The sequence below is a fragment of the Cucurbita pepo genome, chromosome 10 (assembly GCF_057944985.1).
Source record: "Cucurbita pepo subsp. pepo isolate OVF chromosome 10, ASM5794498v1, whole genome shotgun sequence".
Taxonomy (NCBI): Eukaryota; Viridiplantae; Streptophyta; class Magnoliopsida; order Cucurbitales; family Cucurbitaceae; genus Cucurbita; species Cucurbita pepo.
Window position 1 is genome coordinate 5,108,776 of NC_141807.1, and position 23,606 is coordinate 5,132,381.

A 23,606-nucleotide genomic window follows, 5' to 3' on the forward strand; every position below is an offset into this window, starting at 1 on the left:
ACATCACACGTTTTCACTCCTTTAACCGATGTAGGATCTCATAATCCACCCCCCTCCAAAGTCTAATGTCCTCGTTGGCACTCGTTCCCCTCTCCAATCGATGGACACTAACACCCTTTCCCTTCTCTAATCGATGTGGGATCTCACAATCCACCCATTTAGGGTCCAACGTCCTTGCTGGCACACCGTGCAATGTCTATCTTTGATACCATTTGAAATAGTCCAAATCCACGTTAGTAAGAGGTTTCCACACCCTTATAAAAAATGGTTTATTTCAACCTCCACGGGATGTGAGATATCAGATTGACTATCTTTAGGATGGTGTTTAGAACTCATTTAAATTGAGTCATTTTCCAAGTTGAAATGCATAGGTTTGAATAGCTAAGTATGATATGGGACAGTCCTTGCATAGGTTTGAAGTTATATTTCACAGATCATGAGATTTTTGGCAGGATCAGATAATATGATAAGTTGCAGACTATGAACACAGAAAGGTATATTCACAATTGCTTTTGTGGAAGTTAGTTCAACAACTAGTTGAATAGGATGAGCATATGCCATCATATAACCATCAATACAAGTTTGGAGTAGTTGAGGTTTGTTCATAAATTTTAAGACCTTACTTTTTTTTTTTTCTTTTTTTTCTTTTTCAAACTTGATCCAATTATGAAGCATATTTAAAATTAACTTCATTTCAAAATGTTTTAACTACAATCAAGACAATCTTGACGTAACAACTCACATGGCATTGTGATGCATGTGATGTTCGTCATAGCAACCTAACAAGACTCGGTCTCACTCGATCTCGCATTAAATGGTAATTACATCAAACCCATAAATATTATTGCCTTGGATGGGTAAACCCACCACTTTACTTTCACTTAGACTCGGCCCAAACCAATGAGAGGATCCTTCTGCTGGGCTCCGTCCCCTCTTTTGGATGATGAAAGTCCCACCTCGAAGGCAGTAAAAAATGATTAAGACTCCAAAGGAGTCAAGCCTCGATTAAAGGGAGACGTACTTTGTTCGAAAGGAAGTGTTAGATGGTTTATAAACAAACAATAATACTCTCTCCATTGTTTTGAGGCCTTTTGGGATGCCCAAAGCAAAGCCATGAGAGCTTATGTTCAAAGTGGACAATCTCATACCATTGTGGGGAGTCGTGTTCGTCTAACATGGTATCAAAGTCATACCCTAAACTTAGTCGTGCCAATAAATTGGTAAATACTCAAACATCGAACAAATAACTTCAAAAGAAAAGGGGTCAAGCCTCCTCGAAGACAGTCAAAAATGACTAAGACTCCAAAGGAGTTGAGCCTCGATTAAGGGGAGGCGCGTTTTGTTCGAGGGGAAGTGTTGGATGATGAAAGTCCTACCTTGGCTAATTTAGAGAATGATCATGAGTTTATAAGTGAGGAATACTAACTCCATTGGTATAAGAGATTTTTTGAGGAAGTCCAAAGCAAAGTCATGAGAGCTTATGGTGACAATATCATACTATTGTAGAGATAATAGAAATAATAGAAGCATGAATGGGTCATAGTTGTAATTAAAATGAGGGAAAATAGGAAGAAGGAAACAAAAAGGAAGTTAAGTGGAGAAGGAATCAACATCAAAGACAGGCGCGAGGAGGCGAGGAGGCGAGGAGGCGAGGAGGGCAGGAGAATCGTGATGAAAGCGACTTGGTTCTCACCGCAAAGTGGGAGTGGAGTGGTGCTTGTGTGGCGTTGTGTGAGGCGCCCCGTCCCGACATGACCGCACGCACATAACAAACCCTAAACGTGGCACGCGAAGAGCGGCAGTGGGCGCGCGCCGTGTCCTTTCCCTTGTAATTTAAGTATAATGTTAAAACATTATTAATATTGGGAAAATATTTTCTTTCCATAAATAAAAATAAAAATAAAAATAAAAATAAATCAATAAAAAGCAAAAAGAGTGTAGTGTCAATCAAAACTTCACATGGCCACCACTTGCTTTTCATAGAAACATAATAATTAGGCATCTAATAACCCTAAATTCCTATTTCTTCAACTTTTTTTTTTTTTCAAAAATCCAATTATTTTTAATTATTTATTTTTATTTCAAAATTAATTTCCAATTTTAAATAAATATTTAATGTTTTTATTTTACGATATTATTTTGGTATAATGTATTTTAGTATCATTTTTGGGCGAAAATTAAAAAAAAAAAAAAGTTAAAAAGGAACACAAATCTTCTCGGGGCAAGAAAAAGGCAATTTATGCTCTCCCTTCCAGACGAAATCAAAGAATTCGGCCTCCATTTTTATTTAATTTTTTATGATTAAAAATATTAAAATTAATTTAAATATTAATTTTAGGCGTTGATTTTTTAAAAAAATACTACTTCCAACTCACTCAAAATTCAATAATAAAAATTATAAATTTAGTCAAAGATTAATCTCTAATCAACTAATTTTTATTGTTTATAAAATCTAAGTTAAATTACAAGGTTTCCCCGGTCTTTGTAAATGTTTAAATTTTTTAGAAAATTAATTATTATTAAATTATATTCCAAATAAACTTAAATTTTTTTACTTAAACAAAAAATAAAATTTTAAATTCAATTTATTATTTCAAGTAACCAATTTATTTCCAAATAGAAAACCCATAATAATCATTATTAACAAAAAAAAAAAAAATATATTTTGGTAACCGTTTTGAATAGATTAAATTTTTTTTTATTTAAAATGGAATTAGAGATAAAGATTATAGGCGTGACTATCTTAACATTAATATATAATTAATAACAATATTATAATTTTTAGATTATTGATTAATGTACCAAAATTATAGGAAAAGAATTGAAATATGTCACAAGTATATTTTAAAACATTATATTAAGATGAATATCCATGGTAAGATGATTGAGAATATATAAAAATTAAAAAAAATGATTAAATTATATTCATAAATCATAGACCTATCTGCTTTTTAAACTTGTAGATTTCAATTACAATTATAGGTCTCTTGTGAGGATTCCATTTTCACTTTTGTATTTTTTTCAAAAAAGAAAAAGAAAAAGAAAAGAGAAAATAAAAATTAGTTAATATATTATTTAATTAGTGCAAGGGCCCCACTGGACAAATTAGAATCCTAAACAAAGTTTCCTAATCTGCCCCTTCCACAAAATTAACAAAACCAACCCATCCTTAATTAACCCCCTTCTCGAGTTAACAACATAATCAAAACAACAGTAAAAACCCAACTTAAACACATCTTTATTTCTTCTAATCTTACTCCTAATCCCAATTAACCAAAAACCCCCTTTAAATTTGCCTTTGCTTTCCTGTCTTACCCTTTTCCTATTAAACAAAATACTCTAATTAATCTAACACAGCGGTTAGTGATTCTAATTACCCCCCCTTTTATTCTAATCCCGGTGTTGTTGCTTCAGTAAGTCCACTCCTGTGGAAGCCGGATGTCATGGTTTACTTCCGGCGCCGGCGCTGGCGCCCGGAGGCTCTCATTACGAAGCCTTGCAGTGACATCTGAGATTAAGGAGAATGAACACTCTAAGATCAGTAAAAATGGTGAAAATTAAATGGGGTTTGAAGAAATGAGGGCTTTCAGAGATGACCCTTTTTCTTACCGTTGTTCTTAACTGCGTTGGAAACTGGAGGGGGACGGGATTGAAGCTGCTGGGGCTGGACACGCTGCACGTACATGTCGTCTAAGTTGAGATTCAGGGCTTGCATCACTCTAGCAGGAACAAGAACAGTCGAGCATGCTGTGGAGGGAAACAATCTGATGTTAAAATGGGGGAAAAAAACACGGTGAATCTGGGATTCAATGGGGAAAGTAAGTTGTTACAGACCTGGCTTCTTGCGATTTTCGGAGACGGTGCCACTTTGTTGTCGTGGCAAAAACACACCTGTACCGGCGCATTCCCTCTTCCCGCCGGGAGCACCGAGAAACACCGCCCTCATGCCGGAGACTTTCGGCGGGGGGTTCATAGAGTGTTTCCGTGGAGGAGGAGCCCAAGTCGTTTGGATCGATAAGCCAGTTGTAGAGCGACAGTTTCTACCATTGAAGAACTCGGTATTTCTTCCCTTGTTCGGCGGCACTTGGGGCTGATATTGACCAGCAGAGCACTTTGTCTGTCCCATACGAGCCACCGTGTTTATTTGCTGAATAATCTGTTGTCGTCTCAGATTCAGAAACTGTATAAAGACAAAATCCCATAAGAGACAAAGCAGAGAGACGAATGAAACCTCCACGAAATCAAACGTTGTACTACTAGTACTTACTTCGGAAGCCTGCAGCTGTTGGTAAACTACGGCGTCGGCCTCGAGGTTTTTGAGCGGAACAGAGACTGAAACGGGCTTTCTAGGTGGAGCGAGAGGTCGACTAGTGTTGGTAAAACCGTATGATTCTTCATTCATGCGCATCTTCGAGACTTCACCGGCAGCGGCGTGGAGTAGATCCAAAGTAAGTTGAGGATGAGACGCTTGGAAATGGCCATTGGGACTTCCCCTGCTAGAGCCCTGTTTGCAGCCGCACCCACTTCCCACAGAGCACAGAGTAGACTGTGGTGAACCAGAAAACCCCCAACCCTGTCAAAAAAGAAAACCCACAAATCAGAAAGAGTCGCAAAAACAGGGGATGAGAAATTTAGAAACCAAATACATCATCCAACACATACATGAGAGTTGTCGAGTCCAAAACCATCTTCCAGAGTGGAACGCGCCATTTGATGTGTCAATCCAGCGATGTATTCCTCCTCGTCACTCTCTGTTTCGCTGGAACCAACCAGAGATTCAACCGGCGAACTAAGATCAGAAGTAACCCCAAAAGCCCCCAATCCAAGAGGAAACTCAAAAGGGTACAACCCAACCCCAGCTCTCCCATTCTTAACATCACTACCCTCATACTTCCCCTCAAGGAACAAGTCATCGTCGTGAAGGAACTTAGGAGGAAGCCAAAACTCCCCATCGTCTAAACAATCAGCCATTTCAGAAAGCCGAAAAAAATCCCAAAAGAAATAAAGCTATCAAAACTCCACCAAAAAGAAAGAGAGAGCACTCTCAAAGCAGAGAGTATATTTGGGATTATGTTTTGCGGCTTGGTTAAGGTTTTAATAATAAGAAGAAGGAAGAAGAGAGAGTATGAATAGGGTTTGAAGGAAGTTGAGTGGCGCCCAGCCAAGCCAAAAGGGCCCCAGTCAAAACAGAGGAAATGGGGCGGAAGAGCTTAAAGGGCTCACAGTGGTGGGAGCCCCAAAAGAAGGAAAGTGAACTGGATGTGAATCAGAGAGAAGGAGAGCGACTGGGATGGGACCGTATTTGAAGAGGAGAATATAACATAACAATAAGAAGGAGAGGAAAAAGCCAGAAAATACAGAGAGAAACAAAGAAGGAAGAAGAAGGGTCGGAAGGGAATTCCTCGGAATACGTTTTAAAAGCAGAGGGAGTGGAAAAGTTCATAAAAACAGAGGCTAAGGCCTCACGCGCGTCTGTATGGCGCGTGGTGAATACTCGCTGGCGTTAGTGGGACGACGGTTTCCTTCGTGGCCGGGCAAGTTATGGTCCATTTAGAAGCCGTTTTGTGGGGCCCACTCTAGCAAATGGATGCCACTCGCTCCACCATGTGACTAGCTTCCTTATTACGGGTTTTTTTCTTTTTCTTTTTTTTTTTAATATAAACAATAATAGTAAGAAAATAATTAATTGTTAAATTTTTATTTTATTTTTTAAAAGAGCGAAACGGTGCGTTTAGTAGAAGAGAGTGGATATCCCCAACAAAACCGCATTTTAAGTCAGCGACTTCTAAATTAATAAGATAATTTAAACATATATTTAATTTTACTTTATATACTTAATCCTCATCCATTATGTTCTTTCCGCAAAATATTAATAATAACAAAAATTACTTAGTGATTAAGTAACATTTTAGTGGGTTTGTATCGTTAATGTGTTTGGTATTGACATTTGTTTTTTAATTTTGTTTACTTACCAATAATTAATGAAAAATCAATCATATAAACTAAAATAATTAATTATTAAACAAAAGTTAATAAAGGGGTCGTCGAATTGGTGGGCAAACGACATAACGTTTTAGGTACGTATAGAATGACGTTTTTGCCCCCGTATAGCGTGCAAAATGTGTTTATATCATAACGCTTCAGGTACGTATAGAATGACGTTTTTGCCCCCATATACCGTGTAATGTATTTATGTCATAACGTTTCATATACGAGCCGAATGACGTTTTTACCCTCATATAGCGTGCAATGCGTTTATGTCCCATAATAAGAACGTGATACAATTCAGTTAAAGTAAGCGCGTTTAATTATTTGACTTTTGAATTTATTAGAAAATTTTATAGGCAACTTTTAGTTTAAAAAGATTTTCAAAATATGGTAACCGTTTTAAATAAATATTCTTAAAGAAAAATATAATGATATATAGAAGGCATAATTATCGAATTATTTTAAAATTAGAGAAATTTTGATTAAAAAAACAAACAAAGAAATTAAAAACAGTTTTATATATATTTAATTGTCACATTTTTCTCTAATTTAAATTAATATTTAAATTAATTACTGTAGTAAAAAAGAACAAGGGAGGTAAAAGAGGGTAGCCAGCCACGTTGGCATATTAATTACACAGGAAGGAATTTATGAATATCATGAATAAATGATGAATATTACAGGACACGTGTAGTACTCAGCATTCCCTTGAAAAAATTCTGTACCAACTTAAATATTTTCTACTTTCCCAACTTTACCCTCGCCTCGGTCAAACCCACTACAGTTAATTATTTTCCACGTCATCACAAAAAATAAATACTACACACATATTTAACCCAGAAAAATAACAACAAAAAAATAATAATAAAACGAAATCTTAACGTGCCCCCCATTTATTCTTGCACTCGGGATGGTGATGTGAGGCCATGATTATGGGTAGCATGTTTGAATGATAAGGGGGTGAGAAAAATAATTATATTATTTATAAAATCAAATAATTACTATAATCATGGGATGCCACCAAAATTTATATCTCTAATTTGTCCCCTAATTATCTTAAATTTATGTAATTTGTAATTATTGAGATTTAAAGGGGACAGCATGTTGTGTTCTGTGTTAATCCTACATCAAATTATGTTCTCAATTCTCTCTTTTTTTTATGCTTACGTTTGAAGCTGTCGCTCTATAAAAACACATAAAAGATTTAATGAAAATTATTTATTATTTTCCACGTCATATAATTAAAGCTGGGGGCTACAAAAACAACATAATTATGAGTATTAATAAATAGATTATTTTTTTCAATTTAATTTAATTTGATTTCAAATTTTGTAAACCAGCTGTTAATTAATTAAGTTTCGGAATTGCGGCCGTGAGTGGCGGAGGAGAGGCAGTGGTGTCCAGGTGGCACCGGTTTTTTTGTTTTCCACCGCCGCCACCATTGAAGAGCGAGAGAAAGAGGAGAGAGAGAAACCCTAAATTGGTGGTAGAGGTAATAATTTAGGGTTTTTGAGTGAGTCTTAAGATTGTCCAAGCTTAGCTAGATATAATAATTTCTTTTTCATGTATATCTGCTTTTTTCCCCCACTTTTTAGGGTTTCAAAAATAAAAAATTAATAATTTTCAATGGGCTAATTTTAATCCTATACTTTCATTAAATATTAATAATAGTATGACTATATAATATTTATTTTTATTATTGTTTAATCAATCACTTTGATAAAAATTAACTCTATAAAACTCTTAATTTAAGATTTATTTAAATTATATACTAAATTAAAATGGCACAGAATCCCAAGTTTATGAATAAAATTGATATTTTATTCACAATTTTATTAATAAAATAAAAGGTTAATTTTTGTTTTTATAATGTGTTAAATAAGCCCTTCATCTTTAAAATATTTATTTATTATTTTAAATTTTAAATTTATGTGTTTATTAAATTATTAAATTTACAAAAGTGTCTAAATAAAATTTTCGGACAATTTTAATTTTGAGATTAACTCAATTAACTTTTAAAAATAAAGTTGAAATTTTAAAATTTTATTATAAAATAAAATTTTGTGTAAAATAGATTCTTCAAATTTAAAAAATGATAATTTATATATTGAAAATTATTAAATATATAAAAAATTCACGGACCCTATCGAGGTAAAAATAAAAAAAATTAAATCCACTTTTATTCGGTAGATTTTCTAATTGGTAAATTAGTCTAACAATTTTATAAGATACGAGGATCGAATTATCGATCTTTAAAATAATTATAACAATTCACGCCCACTGTTAGTAGAAATTATATGTTTTGACTTATTACGTATCGTAATCAGCCTCACAGTTTTAAAACGTGTTTGTTAGACAACATACCGCACAGTGTCTTCACCAGCATATAATCCACCTCTCGGGACCCAATGTCTTCACCAGCATATCACACAGTGTCTAACTGTAATACCACTTATAATAGTTCAAACTCACTACTATTGGCCTATTACATATAGTCATTAGTCTTACGGTTTTAAAACGCGTCGATTATGAAAAGATTTCTAATATTTCGTTACTCTTTCCAATCGAGGTGGAATGTCACCATGATAATTAATGTATTATCTACTTGAATCGAGAGTAGGTCTGAAAAGCGGTCGTGGAGATTAAATAAATAAAAAGAAGAGAGAGAGAGGTTGGGTTGGGTAGTTAAAAGCAGCTTCTATTCTCTTTACGTTGTTTTCAAGTTCACTTTATAATTGCAAGAAAATCTTTTTGTAGGGACCAAATGAATGGGATTTTGGTTCCCTATCCAATGATTTCATGTAATGTCAAAATATTCTCTCTTTTTTCCTTCTCCTTTTTCTTTATAACTTCTTAAAATCCACACCCTTTCACATGCTTCGGGATGCCCTCCCACGCCTAACTTTGTTCTTCGTTTCGATTAGGTCCTGTTAATTTTATTTTAATGTTTTTATACGCTACATTTGAGAAAAGAGATTTTAATCGCTAACTGGATACCTGAAATGTAAATAATTGTTCAAAAGTATAGTCTTTTCAGCGTGTTCGACCTAACTCACTTACGAGTTTGTTTGAAATGACTGGCTTAAACCAATTTAAATATCGAGTAGAAGATTGAGTGAGTAAAAAACACAAATGATAACGCTGTCTAGATCTAGTTTGGAAATAAAGACATGGGTTATGGGATTGCCCTAAAGGTGTTCGACAAAAATCCCCAATCGAAAATTCCCTTGCCTCTCTTTCCCTCAGCAATCCCCAACCCTCAGCCTTTAATTTCCTAATGACATTCATCTATCAACCATATAATTTCCCCCCTCTATTTCGCCCCTCTTTCAAGTTGGAAACTAGGGTCTTGGTCGTCAACGGAGTCTGCTCGACTGTGGAAGGAGGTGGTTGATGTTATGGTTATGCATGATCGAGACGTGTTGTTTATGACTGTATATTGGGTGTCTCAGTCATGCTTGTCTAGGACATATTGTCTATGGCTACTCCAAACCTCTTTCACATGCTTTCATCTTAGATAAGTTTTTACTCTTTCATGTATTGTCAATACATAAGTGTTTGCCAAGGCTAAAATGCCCGAAAACATACGATAGGAGTATGCGACTAGTTGTCAATTACTCATACCCTGAGTTATATGTTATTTAAGCCGTTGTATTGTTTTTTTTTTTTTTTTTTTTTTTGCTTATAGCCCTATAACGTTGTTTTCAATCTTTCGAAAATCTTTTTATCCAGTTTTCTAAAACCTTCTTCTCAAAACAAAGTCAGAGTCTTGAACATACGTTGCTCGGCTGGAAGTAATGCGAATTTAAATTGATTTGACTCCACTCGATGTTGGAAGTGAGTGCTGTTTACTTGTAAAAATCCGATATCAAAAAAAGTGCGATTGTAACAGTGGAGACCGTTAGAAGTCGGGTGAAATTGAATAGAGGGTAGAAACAGAGGGGGAAGTGATTAAAGAAGTATGAAAAAAAAAAGGAAAAAGTGGGAGGGAGCATGTGGCTTGATTAGCGGGAAAAGGGTTGGGGATGGGCTAGTTGTTGTGTCGTTTAGCTGTCGATATTGGTGTGTTTTAGCATATTCTTATTCCAAAACTTTGACCATCTGTCCCCCCAATTAAGGAGCCCAATGTAAGCACAAGCCCACTTTGAAGGGAGGTTTCCATTGTCTCTGCCACTAACATTCTATTCTTTTGTAAACCCAACGTCCCTGTTGTCATACTCCTCGATATCTAATTCTAACATCATTTATAGTAGTCTAAGCCCACCGTTAGTGATATTGTCCTCTATGGACTTTTCCTTTCGAGTTTCCACTCAAGATTCTTAATACGCATCTACTATGGATAGAGTCTAGCCGTACTACAACCAGTAACTCGCACCATACGATAACCTAGCTCTGATACCATTTGTAACAACCTAAGTCGAGATAAGTGGGCTTGAATTGTTACAAATGGTATCAGAGCTAGACACCAAAACGATGTGACAGCAAGGACGCTGGCTTCAAGGAAGAGGGTAGATTGTGAGATCCCACATCCGAGGAAACTATTGGATATGGAGCTTGATGACTAGATCTGGTACAGATATATTTGAAAGATATTTCGTAAAGATATAATATAAATATATAGTAGATATTTAGTAAATTGAAACCATATATATATATATATATAGGTAGCATGTACTCCTTCTCAATGTACTCACTTTCATTGTTTGTATTCTCTGTTTGTTGTACATACGTGAAGTCATCAATATAAAATCTTTAGCCAATATTGATTCGTGTATTTTCTCACAGTTCTTTGTGTTCATCTTGATCGAGTGTGTGCGTTATTAACCGATTCTAAGAATTGGTATAAGAGGTAACAACTGATATCGAAATTTGTGTTCATCTTTGAAGACTATATTTAGTAAATTGAAACTATATATATATATATATATATATATGATGCATACTCTCAAAATCTACTCCACATCCATATGAAATCTTTAGCCAATATTGTAATATTCCTTGTTGTATTTTTTCACTGTTCTTTGTGTTCATCTTAATAATCGAGTGTGTGAGTTATTGAGCGATCCTAATAATTAGTATCAGAGCTAACAACTGGTATCGATCTTAATATAAACGAAGTGCGTAAAGGACTTCCATTCATCCAATTTATTAGTGATATAAAGAAGGACAAACATTTAGTTTGAAAATTTCCAATTAGCTTCCATAAATGCAACAATCTCATGTTTAGGAGGCAGAATCTCCTTCACCACGCCATGCTTAGCAACCTCTTCACTCCATTTCATCAAATTAGGGAAGTTATCACTTCTCAGCACCTCAAACCCAAAGCATTCTTCAATGGCAGGAACCCATCCCAGTATCACACTCCCAACAACATCCACAAACCCAACCCTCTCCCCTCCAAACAACATCCTGCTTCCAAGCTCTTTCTCAAGCGCTCCCAATGCCTCCCCTGCCTCCTCCACAGCCTTCTCTCTCTCTTCTCCTTTGCTTCCAGCAGCCTTCACTACCGCCACCACAACCTGATTCAAAACCCAAAACAGAGCTTCAAATTTCATACCCATTAACCCAAAAACTGATGAAATTGCGTACCTTGTCATCGATGAACTTAGCCCAGAATCTAGCAACAGCTCTGTCATGGGGATGTTGAGGCAATAATGGGTTTGTTGTCCAATTTTCATCAATGTACTCGAGGATTACAAGAGACTCTGAAATGGGTTTTCCATTGTGGACAAGAACAGGGACCTTTTTGTGAATTGGGTTGTATTGGAGAAGCAAATGGCTCTTGTTGTGAGGCAAATCTTCCTCGAAGTATTGGTATTCGATGCCTTTGAGTTTGAGAGCTAGCTCCACTCTGCGACTGAAGGCACTTTCCCAGAAACCGAACACTTGAACCTGTTCTGCCATTGCTCTGTTCTTGCAATTTCGTGCCTGTTTCCATTGGAGCGGTTTAATTTAAATATTGGGAAGAACATATATTAGTATAATCCTAAAAGTCAAGATTTTGGTTCGGTTTCTTGGGGCGGAGGTAATGGGTGCTGTCAGCCGTTACGTAAGCGGTGGAATTGTCGCCGGCAGCCGCCGTTGGATGCGTGGAATTGTCGCGGTCGGGGTAGTGAGTTCTTGACATTTCAATGGTCGTGATCATGACTCGTTTCCCGAGGTGACATCGAGATTTGATTGGTGTTGATTGATGGACCAAAATGGTATATTTTTTTTCAAACATTGAGGATTTAATTAGTTTATGATGTGACCATTAACATTGTTGCAATGAAGTTGAAGAGAAGGGAGCTTACCATTTATTTCTATTAGCGTCACGAGCTTGTTGTAATCGGTCCAATAAGAAAGAATTCCGTATCTTGCATGGCTCGTGCTTCTCCTTTCCCCCTCTTCCCATTTCGTGCACGACTCTTGCTTCTTCCTTTTTCCTCTTCTTGTTCTACCGTCCAAAACAAGGTTGTATAGGGTATAGTCAAGTAGTAAGTCATTGTAGTCAACCCAACAAGAGAGATCCCTGTGTTCGTGCACGGTTCTTGCTTCTCCCTTCGGTTTTCCCGTTTTACCATCCAAAATAAGGTTGTATGGAGTATATAGCTAGATAGTAAGTTATCGTAGTCAACTCAACAAGAAAGATCCCTACATTTATGTACGACTCTAGCTCCTTCCTTCTCTCTCTCCGTGTTCCACCATCTAAGACAAGACCATATGGAATATAGCCAAGGCATCAATATTTGGTATCGACATGCAAATGTTCGAATCCTTTTTAAGCCAAGTTATGAACATCGGATCCAGTTTGTCAAGAATGAGCTAACTGCATAAATTCCAGCGAGCCGACCCACGTAATTACAAGCCTTTTTTTTTTAATTAACAAAAATGTGCATCTTCAAAAATAATAACAATGTTTTTTTTTTAAATGTTTCATACCAATAAAGATAGTATCAAGAAAACACTCTACACTCGTGTAATAAGACCCCAGAAAGTACAATCGTGACACCATCCCGACAATCTAAATGAGAACATACCCGAATTCTTGTTATTTAAAATAGCTTTCGTTACTTAAAACCAACCACAAAGATAAAAGCGTTCATGATAACATAATCCAATCTCTAGTTACTTCTTAGAACAGTTCGCAAATAAGCCACGAGCTTATCTTTTGGCGGCAGAATCTGTTTCACGACGCCATGATTCACAACCTCTTCACTCCATTGCTTCACATTCGGAAACCTGTTAGTTCCCAGCATCTGAATCCCAACAGCTTCATCAATGGCAGGAACCCAGTAAGCTACCACAGTGCCAACAACATCCACAAACCCAATCTTCTCTCCCCCAAAGAACCTCTTGCTTCCAAGCTCCTTCTCAAGCGGTTCCAACGCCTCCCCTGCTTCCTCCAACCCCTTTTCCCTGTCTTCAATTTTGGCTTTCGCAGCCTTCAGCATCGCAACCACAACCTGAAACCCCACAAAAATTCAAGCATTACAACGAATTACGACATTTTCATTCAACAATTCTCTCAAATTAACCCACCTTGTCCTCAATATACTTCGCCCAAAACCTAGCCAGAGCTCGTTCGTACGGATTTTGGGGCAACAGGGGGTTGTTTTTCCAGATTTCATCGATGTATTCGAGGATTACAAGAGACTCAGAAATGGGTTTTCCATGGTGGACTAGGACAGGAACCTTCTTGTGAATTGGGTTGTATTGGAGGAGGAAATGGCTCTTGTTGTGGGGCAAATCTTCCTCGATGTGTTGGTATTCGACGCCTTTGAGCTTCAGAGCAAGCTCCACTCTGCGGCTGAAGGGGCTTGCCCAGAAACCGAAGACCTGCAACTCTTCCGCCATTTATTGTCTCTGTAAAACACTCAGAAGCTTGGTAATGATGGGGAGTGGGTTATGCTGCGTGTTATATAGGCACAGAAAGTGGAGTTTGTGGCTGAAGAAAGGTCGAGACGTCTATATTGGTGTCGTAAGCGGCTATGTAAGCGCTGGGAATGGTCGTAAGCACTCATGTTATGTTAGTATGATGGGACAACTTTTTTAAATTTTATTATATTTTGTTCTATGTTGATATATAATTGTTTTTTAAACTCTAATTAAAAGTTCCTTAAATTAATAAAAATAACTCTATTTTATCTAAAAATATTTTTAAAATTAAAAAAAAAAAAGAAAATTACCCTTCGACTAAAATAATTATGAATACTTATTTGAAAAATATTTTTGTCAAAAAGTGTTTCAAAATTAATTAAAAATTTACCCTTAAACTAAAAAAAAAATACAAATATTATTACTTTTGGATACAAATATTATTAATTAAAAATGTGTTTAGATGATAACGAATCTTTAATTTATATTTTTAATATGTTTGAAGAGTTCATAGCATTAAAGATCGGAAAGACGATTTCTACATGTTTAAATCCATATGATTCTCCTTCCCTGGTCGGAGAGGACTCAGCTCTTAGTTAGTATCCCTTGATTTCGGGGCGGCCCATTCGCCCATTCGCCCATTCAAATCAAAATAGAATGAGCACGTACGGCTAAGGGGAATGGAATATCGACTACTGGGTGGGTAAGGACAAAGTTAGGACTCAAAATTCAATTACTTCAGTAACGTCCAATAATTTATAAGCCATCATTCCTACCTAGATCGACCTAAAGAGACCACAAACATTCAATAATTCATAATCTTTGGCGAACTCCATTTCCAACCTTCAATCAGTTCAGTTCAATCAAATCTCTTACTGATGTGGAGCAACTTCATAGAATTCATCACTTCTTACCTTCCCAATAATTTTCAAACCTTATATACTCAATTCCTGTCTAACAAATCATTGCCTTGAATCATGTAACTCTCATGTATTCCCAGCTATTCTTACGACCATCAAACACTTCCAAACAATCTCAAAAGAAGTCATCAAAAGACCTAAAAAGAGTAGGAACCTTCGTAAAGAGACTCCGACAAGGTTCCAAGTACGACTAAGAATTCGAACTAAGAAAGACACACAGATGGTATTCCATGAAGGCCATCATCTTACATTGCTGCTCAATTCACACTCAACCAATGAAATAGAAATGAACTAGAATGGGTTCTTTCCACAAAACATCAGAAACATTAGCTGCTTTCCTTGTCTCTCTACATAAACTGAAATTCCATGAAGTAATTCCATAGCCCTTACTGATGCAGCTAAGCTTCACTTCGGCAGGCAGTCAAATGAATAAAATGATATGAAGACAAAGAAAGAAACACCCTTCCACTCAGACAAGTGTCCAACGTCGACATGGGAATTAATAAGGCTCCAGTGTTAGAATTACGGGCCCTCCACAATGGAAATGTATTTCTTACTTATAACACCATGATCATCCCCTTAATTAACTAATGTGGGACTCCCTCCCAACAATCCTCAACATCCTAAGGTAGGTAGGTTTAAATGTTGATAAAATTGAATAGGTGAATGGAAAAATCACCTCTATCATGAACAGACAAAATATAAAGTAACCAATCATGTTATCCCACAAGTAAGCATTCAAATTCCTCATCAATTATAGTGATCTATATCTGGCAAGCATCAGGCATCACATAAAAAAGGATTCAGAGTTATGCTAAATTAAAACTAACGAGTAGTCAGAATTATCTTTAGATCTCTATGACAACGAACGCTGTAGCTTCGAGTCGCCCTGAAATAGAGAGTTGGAAATTGAAGGGGGCAAACGAAAGAGAGTCAGAACAGAGATGAAATATCCAATAAATGAGTTATAAAAAACCAAAAAAGGAAAATGTGTCAAGTTAAGACTTCTAAGATAATCTATAAAGTTGCACTTGTGTAGCCATTAGAGCACCAGATGAGCACTGGCATTCAGACTTCATAGATGTATTAAAGCTTTTCACATCATAAAAAGCTCATGGAATTGCCATTTCAAGAACATGTCCATTCACGTCAAGTACCTATATATATCTGTTATGAGAGTAGAAATGCAGAATGCAATCGATCATCTCCATTATCCGTGCTTCATTTACTTATTTCTCGCTTTCATTATTTTATTCATTTTCTCATATATAATGAATTCAGGTTCATACAAGCTCTAAGGTCGAGAAGGCATTTCACATGACCCGAAGAATCAGGTTATACGTATTATACATAAGCAACATCCATTAAGGATGGAAAAAAAAATGCTATACTGAATCCCCAGTTCCCAGCGACATTATTAAGAACAAGAATATGCAACTGAGGTAGGAGAATCATACCTGTCAATTATATAGTCATCAAAGGAGATACCAGGGGTGCTCATCAGCTGGAACAATGTTACAAGAAACTTCAGGTACTAAGTTGCTGACAAAGTTTGGGCCCTCTTAACACCAAAAAGTTTCATTCATGTTCGCAATGTTTTCAAACTCGTGCTTGTGGTCATAGACAAAAAGCAAAAAGAAAAAAAAGGACTTAGGAAACTTAGACATGAGAGTTGCTTTACTTCCCTCTTATCCACGATTCCTGGCAGTAGAGACGAGCTGTACAGGTGGGAAAGGGTAAAACTAACTAATCACAAAGCAAAGTACAGATCCAGTAAACCCCAAAAGCTTCTCCAGTGGGCTTAAGAAAACGCCTCCCATCAGTGCATAAATATATAATTCAGATCAATTCTTGTAGTATGAAGGGATGGCATAAACAATCCTTGTTGAAGTCGATCATATCAGCTGGAGGCTAATCTACTATTAGCCACTTCAAACTGAATGTCTCTCATAAACGCCCCATTTGCATCTGAGAACCATTTAATCTTCCAGCCGAATCTCCCATTGCTCTAACACTGCCATTCTCCAATCCACTTTTCAGCCAAGCAAGGTTACTTATGTCAGTTGCAATTGCAGCTAGTTCAAAACTGGGAAAGGATAGTGGAGGCTCTGAGAAGTCCACAAATTCTGGACCTAATAAAGAGTCTAGAGGAGATCCCTGGTTATGACTCTGGCAACAACCATGACCACATTGATGAGGCACTGATCGATCACCATATACACCTTCAAGCAATTTGCTAGCTTCAACTTCTGGTTTTGATGCTTGAATCAATGGCCCCTGCATTGGGACAGGTCGTATAAATGCCCTCAAAGACGCTTGGTCATCCAAAGGGTTATATACACTAAAAGCACTTACTCGAGCCACTGGCCTGTAAAGAGTAGGCTGTTCTTTGACTTCATGAGTAAATTGACCCTCACTAGCAATAGGGACTTTGTCTTCAAATTGATCGTCCATATGCTCCCGTGAGCTGGCGTCTTTTCCTTCAAAGGATTTAAAGGAATTTACATCCCCACATGAAAGGGTTTCTTCAGATGATCCCTTGGATTTTTCTAAACTAGCATCATCCACTACATTCCCTGATTCTAACTTGATTCTTTCAAGCTCTGTGCATCGACGTCGTAAAGTAGAATTCCAGTGATTCTTTATAGCATTATCTGTTCTCCCACGCAAAAGTCTAGCAATTGCTGCCCATTTATTTCCATGTACAGCATGGGCTGCTACAATGATCCTGTCCTCCTCATCTGAAAACACATGGATCTTTAAGCCACTTTCAGAAATAAAATTGCATATTTTTACCCACAATTAAAACATAACGCGACAAGGATCAATTATCCCAATGCATATTTTTACCCACCATTGGAAGCATTGATATACACAATACAGATACATAACAGTAAAAATGCTCATATCACATAGAAACTCTACAAGAGAAAAGGTGTGTCCTTTATGCCGTATGCTTCATTATTTTCATTTGTTCGATTAACAATTTAAGTATAAAGTTTAGATCACATTTCTTTAGTTTTCAGTTACATATTCGCTACCAAACTAGATCATATTAGTCTCATGCCTATGTCTAAACATTTGAGAACGATTTTAAAAAACTACTACATACACAGAGAATGTTGAATTTCAGGACAATGAACCTGCTGATATCTAAATTTAGATCATTAAAACGATTACCAAAATAGAAAGCAAAATAAGGAGAAAATAATTCACGTCATACTTGTTCCTGTTCAACTTGAGTGGTTTACCTCGCACTGAACTAGACCAAAATCACAGATGTCATTTTCATTGATATTTATGATGGCATCACATGATTGTCCCAACTAAACGAAGGAGAAATTAAGGAATAGAGCAATGTCCGACATAACAATTTAGGCTTCGGAAAAAAGAATATACATTACGTAGAATTAACAAAGATCAAATATCAGAATTTTACATCAAGAAGCAAATAACTGAATTCTCTTCTCCACACGCTTAACACTACCAAACATTCGAAATCGGGCCGATGAAAGAAATAAAAGAATCAGCCAAGCAAATAAGTGATTAGGGACAGAGTCTAATACCAGTAAATGGCTTGCGTTTCACGGAAGGGTCGAGCTGATTACACCACCTAAGGCGACAAGACTTCCCCGATCGCCCAGCGATTCCCCGAGCAATCAAGCTCCAATTTCTCGCACCGAACTTGCTCACAAGGCGGCTGAGTATCGCATCCTCTTCAGGAGACCAAGGTCCCTTCACTCTATCTTTGCCGCTACGGCCACCAGTCGTTTCCCCCTCGCCAACCATCGGCACTGCCTCGTCCCCACTGCCGCAGTCGGCGACGGAAGCGACGGCATCGCATTCATTTACTCCTCCTCCTCCTCCTCCTCCTCCTCCTTCGGCGGCGGAAGCACCAACCTCAGTAGCGGCCGCGTCCTCCATCACAGTATTGTCACCGGCAACTGTCCACGGAACTCAGTCCCCGTATTGACTTAACCGCTCTCCTTTCAACTTTCAATACAAAACAAAGACGACCGAGTGAATTTATAGGGCAAATGTTCCGCAACCTCTTTCTTGCCCAATTCGCTCCCATTTACCAAACCGTCCATTTGAAATTACTTTAATACCCTCCAGTCCTCAATCGCTTCACTTAACCGAGATTATTTGGAATTTTGATCCCTGCTATGTTAATTTACATTTTTAACCACCAAATCCTTTTAATTTTTTAAATAAATTATCCAACTTTTAAATTTATATTAAAAAATTGTTTATTTTAAATTTATCTAAATTATATTAAAACCAAATACAAAATGATTATATTATATATATAATTTAGCAATTTACAATTGGCAATTTTTTATTCATTTAGTAGAATTCGCCGACCCTGTCAGGCTATTTCTGTAATTTGCTCATTGTCCCTCTAATTTGTTTGAATTAAAATGACGATAACGCCCCTCGAATTTGAAAACTTCACGCCATACGGCGACTATAGCAAATGAAACGAGATAGATGGGCTCGTCTTAATTAATTTCAGAGCCCAAATATTTAAAATGGGCTCCATTTTCGGCCCATTATAGGACTGCAGGGGTCCAAAGGACGATACAGTCCACCATCTCTAACGACATGTCGTCTAACGAACATTCGCTGGACGACAAAGATTCTCCAAACTTAAATAAATATTATTTAAAATTTTATTTTTTTATATATTCAACTAATGAACTAATTATAAAATATATGTACGACAAAAATTAATAAAAAAATTAGAAAAAATAATTTTTATAAAATTATTCTATTTGTCAAATTTATTATTGTACGAAACTTTATTTATTGAAATTGACGATTTTATGAAAGTTTTTAAGTTGCTTTCTTTTTAAATTAGTGAGTAAATTAACATTAATGAACATTTATTTAAAATTTAGTATCAAAATATGGGACAATGTCGAAAAGTACTATAGAATAAAGTTTGTTCAATTTTAAAATATTTTGTTAGTCAACGACATTGACTTCATGATGTTAATAAATTTGTTTTTTTTATAAATTAAAATGTTAGTTTCAAACAATAGTTTAATTAAAAACATTTACAAGCTAAATCCACAAAAAAAAAATGTAGAATATTATTAATTTCGATTTTGACTTTGACTTTTATATATGAAATTAACGAACAACAAAACTTAAGAGATGAGATGACTTTGACTTTTAGTAAACGCGTTTTAAAATCGTGAGTTGACAACGATACGTAATGAACCAAAGTGGACAATATCTATTAGTGGTGGGTTTCGCTGTTACCCTAATAAGTAAAACGAGCCCAAGACTAACGAACGAGACTCAAATAACTAACTAGTCCTTGTAAAGCTAAAGACATAGCAAGAGGCTCAATTTAATATCACAATTCTTGGGATGTTGATCGGGTCGCTTGAGACGAAGATGACTTTTCGTCCCCGTTCCCTCCCTCATTTAAACCATCGTTCTTGCTAATCTTTTTAGTTAATTTCATAAGTATTGAGATTTCGAAATTTTGACCGACATTTGTTGATTTAATATAAACAAATTTCAATTATTTTAAAAAAGAAGATACGTTTTATTAGATTGGAGAGTTTTGATGAATGAAATTTAAATAATAAATAATTGACGTGAAAATTTGAAAGTTGCACGTGAAGATATTATTTGATGAATTAAACTGGTAATTTAAGTTATTGTATTTGAGAAATTAATTTATTCTTCTATAAATCAAAACGGTGTCGTTCTCTCTCTACTTGTAGGTTAAAGGCATGACCGTTCGACGGCTCTGTCGTGACCAGGTGATAACGGCGGTCAACGGTGAATATCCCGGTCCAACCATTCATGTTCAAGACGACGACGTTCTAATCGTCCACGTTTCCAACAACTCCCCCTACGATTTAACCATTCACTGGTAATTTCTGTTAATTACAGGTTAAACCAAACACTTTTACCTTTTTATATTACAAACAACTTTCAATCACAACCGTTCATCTCAAAAACAAGCTTTTTATATCATTTTCAGGCATGGAGTATTCCAGTTGCTAAGCGCGTGGGCAACTACACGTACAGATTCAATATCAAAGGACAAGAAGGAACTTTATGGTGGCATGCTAACTCGTCTTGGCTACGCGCCACCGTCCACGGCGCTCTTCTCATCCGCCCCAAGTCCGGCCTACCGCTGCCGTACCCAAAGCCCTACAAAAAGGTTCCAATAGTTGTTGGGTGAGTGGTGGAATGTCAACGTTGTCCACGTTGAAGAGGAAGGCCTCGCCGCCGGAAACCTCTACCCTTGCTCCCAAAACCAAATTTATCAACTCAAAATGGCGCGTGGGAAGACTTGCTTGAAGTAATCAACGCTGCACTCAATAATCAACTCTTTTTCAAGTTGGCCAATCACAATTTGACAGTTGTCGCCGTCGACGCCACCTACACCGTCCCTTACGTCACTGACGTAATCGTCCTCGCTCCCGGCCAAACTACCGACGTCCTCGTACTACATGGCGGCGCGTCCCTACGCTGATACACGACCGCAAATAGCCTTTCCAAACACTATCACACGCGCCATCGTTATCCACTCCAATCATGCCATATCATTGTTCTCTCTTTTTTTCACTTTTATTTTTTTGTATATGGTTTATTAAAATATATTTCTTTATATTATTTAATTCAAATTAAGGTTTCGGATTTAAGGATATTTATAAAACCTTAAACTAACTGTCACTTATCTAACGGTTTTGAATGTATTGAATGTACAGATGTATGGTTGATGCATTGCCACCTGGACGTTCACGTACCGTGGGGATTAACCATGGGTTTTGAGGTCGAAAATGGACCAACTCCGTCGACGAGGCTAGCTCCACCGCCGCATGATCTCCCCAAATGCTTGGAAAATCGTCTACATTAAATTTCTCGAAAATTAAAGAAAATTAAGTATAATATCTTATGGTTGTTATTTTATTATTGAAAATAATTTGTTATGTTGTATAAATGTGTCGGAGTCGTGTAAGAATTGACACAAGTTACTAAAAACGTCGTACCTATATAATAATATGATATTATTCACTTTAAGTATAAGCTCTCATAATTTTTTTATTTTTTATTTTTAAAAGATTCCGTACCAATGGAGCTGGTATTGTTAGTCCAATCTTATGAGTAATTTTGGATCAATTCCTGTGATCGGGCCTCAATTTTAAAATATTTTGTTGATTAATATGGTTGACTTCATGATGTCAACTTCATCTTTTGTTTTGATTTTGATTGTTCTTCTTATCTGAAACCGTCCAACCACCAGCCTACCATCCCATCCATTGACTTCTTTGATATCATTTTTTTTTTCAAAATTTGACCGATGATATTTTAAACCCAATTTCAAAATGGTTTTTGTTTCTCTTTTGAATTAAAAAATTAATTGGTAGAATTTTCTTTAATTAAAAAACTATTTTAGAAAGAGATTTCGGTTATATAAGGAAGAGATTTCCACACCTTACCGAAGATTTATTTCTCTTCTCGAACTAATTTGGGATCTCACAATCTACTCACCACCTTGGGTGCCTAACGTTCTCACTGGCACATCGCCTCAGTATCGTAAGAGCTCACTGCTCGTGGATATTGTCCGCTTTGTCTTGGTAGTCGTCAGCCTCATGATTTTTAAACCACGTCTGCTAGGAAGAGATTTTCACATCCTGATAAATGCTTCGTTCCCCTCTCTAACCGATGTGAGATCTCATAATTCACTCTTCTAGGGCACAACGTTCTCACTGGCACACTACCCAGTTTGGATTTGATACCATTTGTAACAACTCAAACCCACAGTTAGCAGATATTCTCCGCTTTGACTTGTTACGTACCGCCGTCAACCTCACAATTTTTAAAATGTGTCTAGTAAGGAGAAATTTCGACACTCTTCTCACGAATATTTTGTTCCTCTCTCCAACCGATGTAGAACCTCACAACATAACCTTAAATTATATTCATGTAGATGGATACGTACCAAACTTCTTTGAAAAAAAAACGGGAAACAAAAACAAATAACAAGAAAACATGTGGTCAAAATTGAAGACAACAAATTTAAGAGTACAATTACCTAATCATGATGAACACTCCATTCCATAAGTTCCAAAAAGTCCTTTTACTTCATCACATGATTAAATTTCACAAGTTATCAAAGTTTGGCACAATTTCATCCTTCCAAAACAACTATTTCAACACGACTCGATTAAATCTCTCAAAATGCCCTTACAATTAGTTCTTGTTGTTAGACGAACAGACTCTCCAAAATAGTACGATATTGTCCACTTTGAGCATAAGCTCTCATAGCTTTGCTTTGGGCTTCCCAACAGGCCTCATACCAATGGAGAGAGTATTCCCTAAATTAGCCGACGTGGGACTTTCATCATCCAACACTTGTGTGTCTAATCTCTCAATATGCCATAATCAATCGAGTTATACTTAAATTCTTACGAAGATATACATGTCAATTTCTTGAATATCGAAAAAAAAAAAAAACTTTTTTATTTTTCGAGATATTCATATTAAAACAAATAAAAAACAATAAGAAGTAATTAAAACACACTAGATTTGGTTTAGAAGTGAAATGGAGGAAAGCAAATGGATTAGTATTAGGAGGGACAAGTTAGAGATGTGAAAATGGCGGCTGTTTTGTTTCCTTAAAAACCAAGAATTTCTTACATTGTAACGTACTAGGTTTACGCTGTTACATAACGAAATTTCAGAGTTGATTAAAATTTTGAAATTTTCTAAAACCATTGGCCCAATTTAAACTCATTTTCTCCTCACCTAATCTCTATAAATATGTGTATTTTCCTCTCTAATTCTCATAATATTTTATCTTTATTTTAA

General features: G+C 36.3%; 4 protein-coding genes across 5 annotated transcripts; all 4 read right to left on the reverse strand.

Annotated features, from left to right (window-relative positions):
* Positions 1–3,048: 3,048 nt before the first annotated feature.
* Positions 3,049–5,369, reverse strand: LOC111804453 (uncharacterized). The gene is made up of 5 exons (XM_023689260.2): positions 4,663–5,369; positions 4,268–4,573; positions 3,835–4,180; positions 3,610–3,747; positions 3,049–3,508 (listed from the first exon to the last, which is right to left on the reverse strand). The coding sequence occupies exons 1-5, from the start codon at positions 4,969–4,971 to the stop codon at positions 3,411–3,413; spliced, it is 1,197 nt and encodes a 398-aa protein (XP_023545028.2). The 5' UTR covers positions 4,972–5,369; the 3' UTR covers positions 3,049–3,410.
* A 5,716-nt stretch (positions 5,370–11,085) lies between these two features.
* Positions 11,086–12,198, reverse strand: LOC111804222 (glutathione S-transferase U8-like). Its single transcript, XM_023688951.2, has 2 exons — positions 11,578–12,198; positions 11,086–11,507 (listed from the first exon to the last, which is right to left on the reverse strand). Exons 1-2 carry the CDS (start codon positions 11,890–11,892, stop codon positions 11,163–11,165), a joined length of 660 nt encoding a protein of 219 aa, XP_023544719.2. The 5' UTR covers positions 11,893–12,198; the 3' UTR covers positions 11,086–11,162.
* A 794-nt stretch (positions 12,199–12,992) lies between these two features.
* On the reverse strand, positions 12,993–13,896 carry LOC111803150 (glutathione S-transferase U8). The gene is made up of 2 exons (XM_023687437.2): positions 13,510–13,896; positions 12,993–13,433 (listed from the first exon to the last, which is right to left on the reverse strand). Exons 1-2 carry the CDS (start codon positions 13,822–13,824, stop codon positions 13,092–13,094), a joined length of 657 nt encoding a protein of 218 aa, XP_023543205.2. The 5' UTR covers positions 13,825–13,896; the 3' UTR covers positions 12,993–13,091.
* Positions 13,897–16,327: 2,431 nt separating this feature from the next.
* LOC111803179 (transcription factor MYB1) lies at positions 16,328–18,773 on the reverse strand. Of its 2 annotated transcripts, XM_087127822.1 has the most exons (3): positions 18,332–18,773; positions 17,121–17,506; positions 16,328–17,042 (listed from the first exon to the last, which is right to left on the reverse strand). In XM_087127822.1, the coding sequence occupies exons 1-3, from the start codon at positions 18,687–18,689 to the stop codon at positions 16,713–16,715; spliced, it is 1,074 nt and encodes a 357-aa protein (XP_086983948.1). In that variant the 5' UTR covers positions 18,690–18,773; the 3' UTR covers positions 16,328–16,712. The 2 variants fall into 2 exon arrangements, with proteins under 2 accessions (XP_086983948.1, XP_023543235.2); XM_023687467.2 differs by having other exon boundaries at positions 16,328–17,506.
* Positions 18,774–23,606: the final 4,833 nt, after the last annotated feature.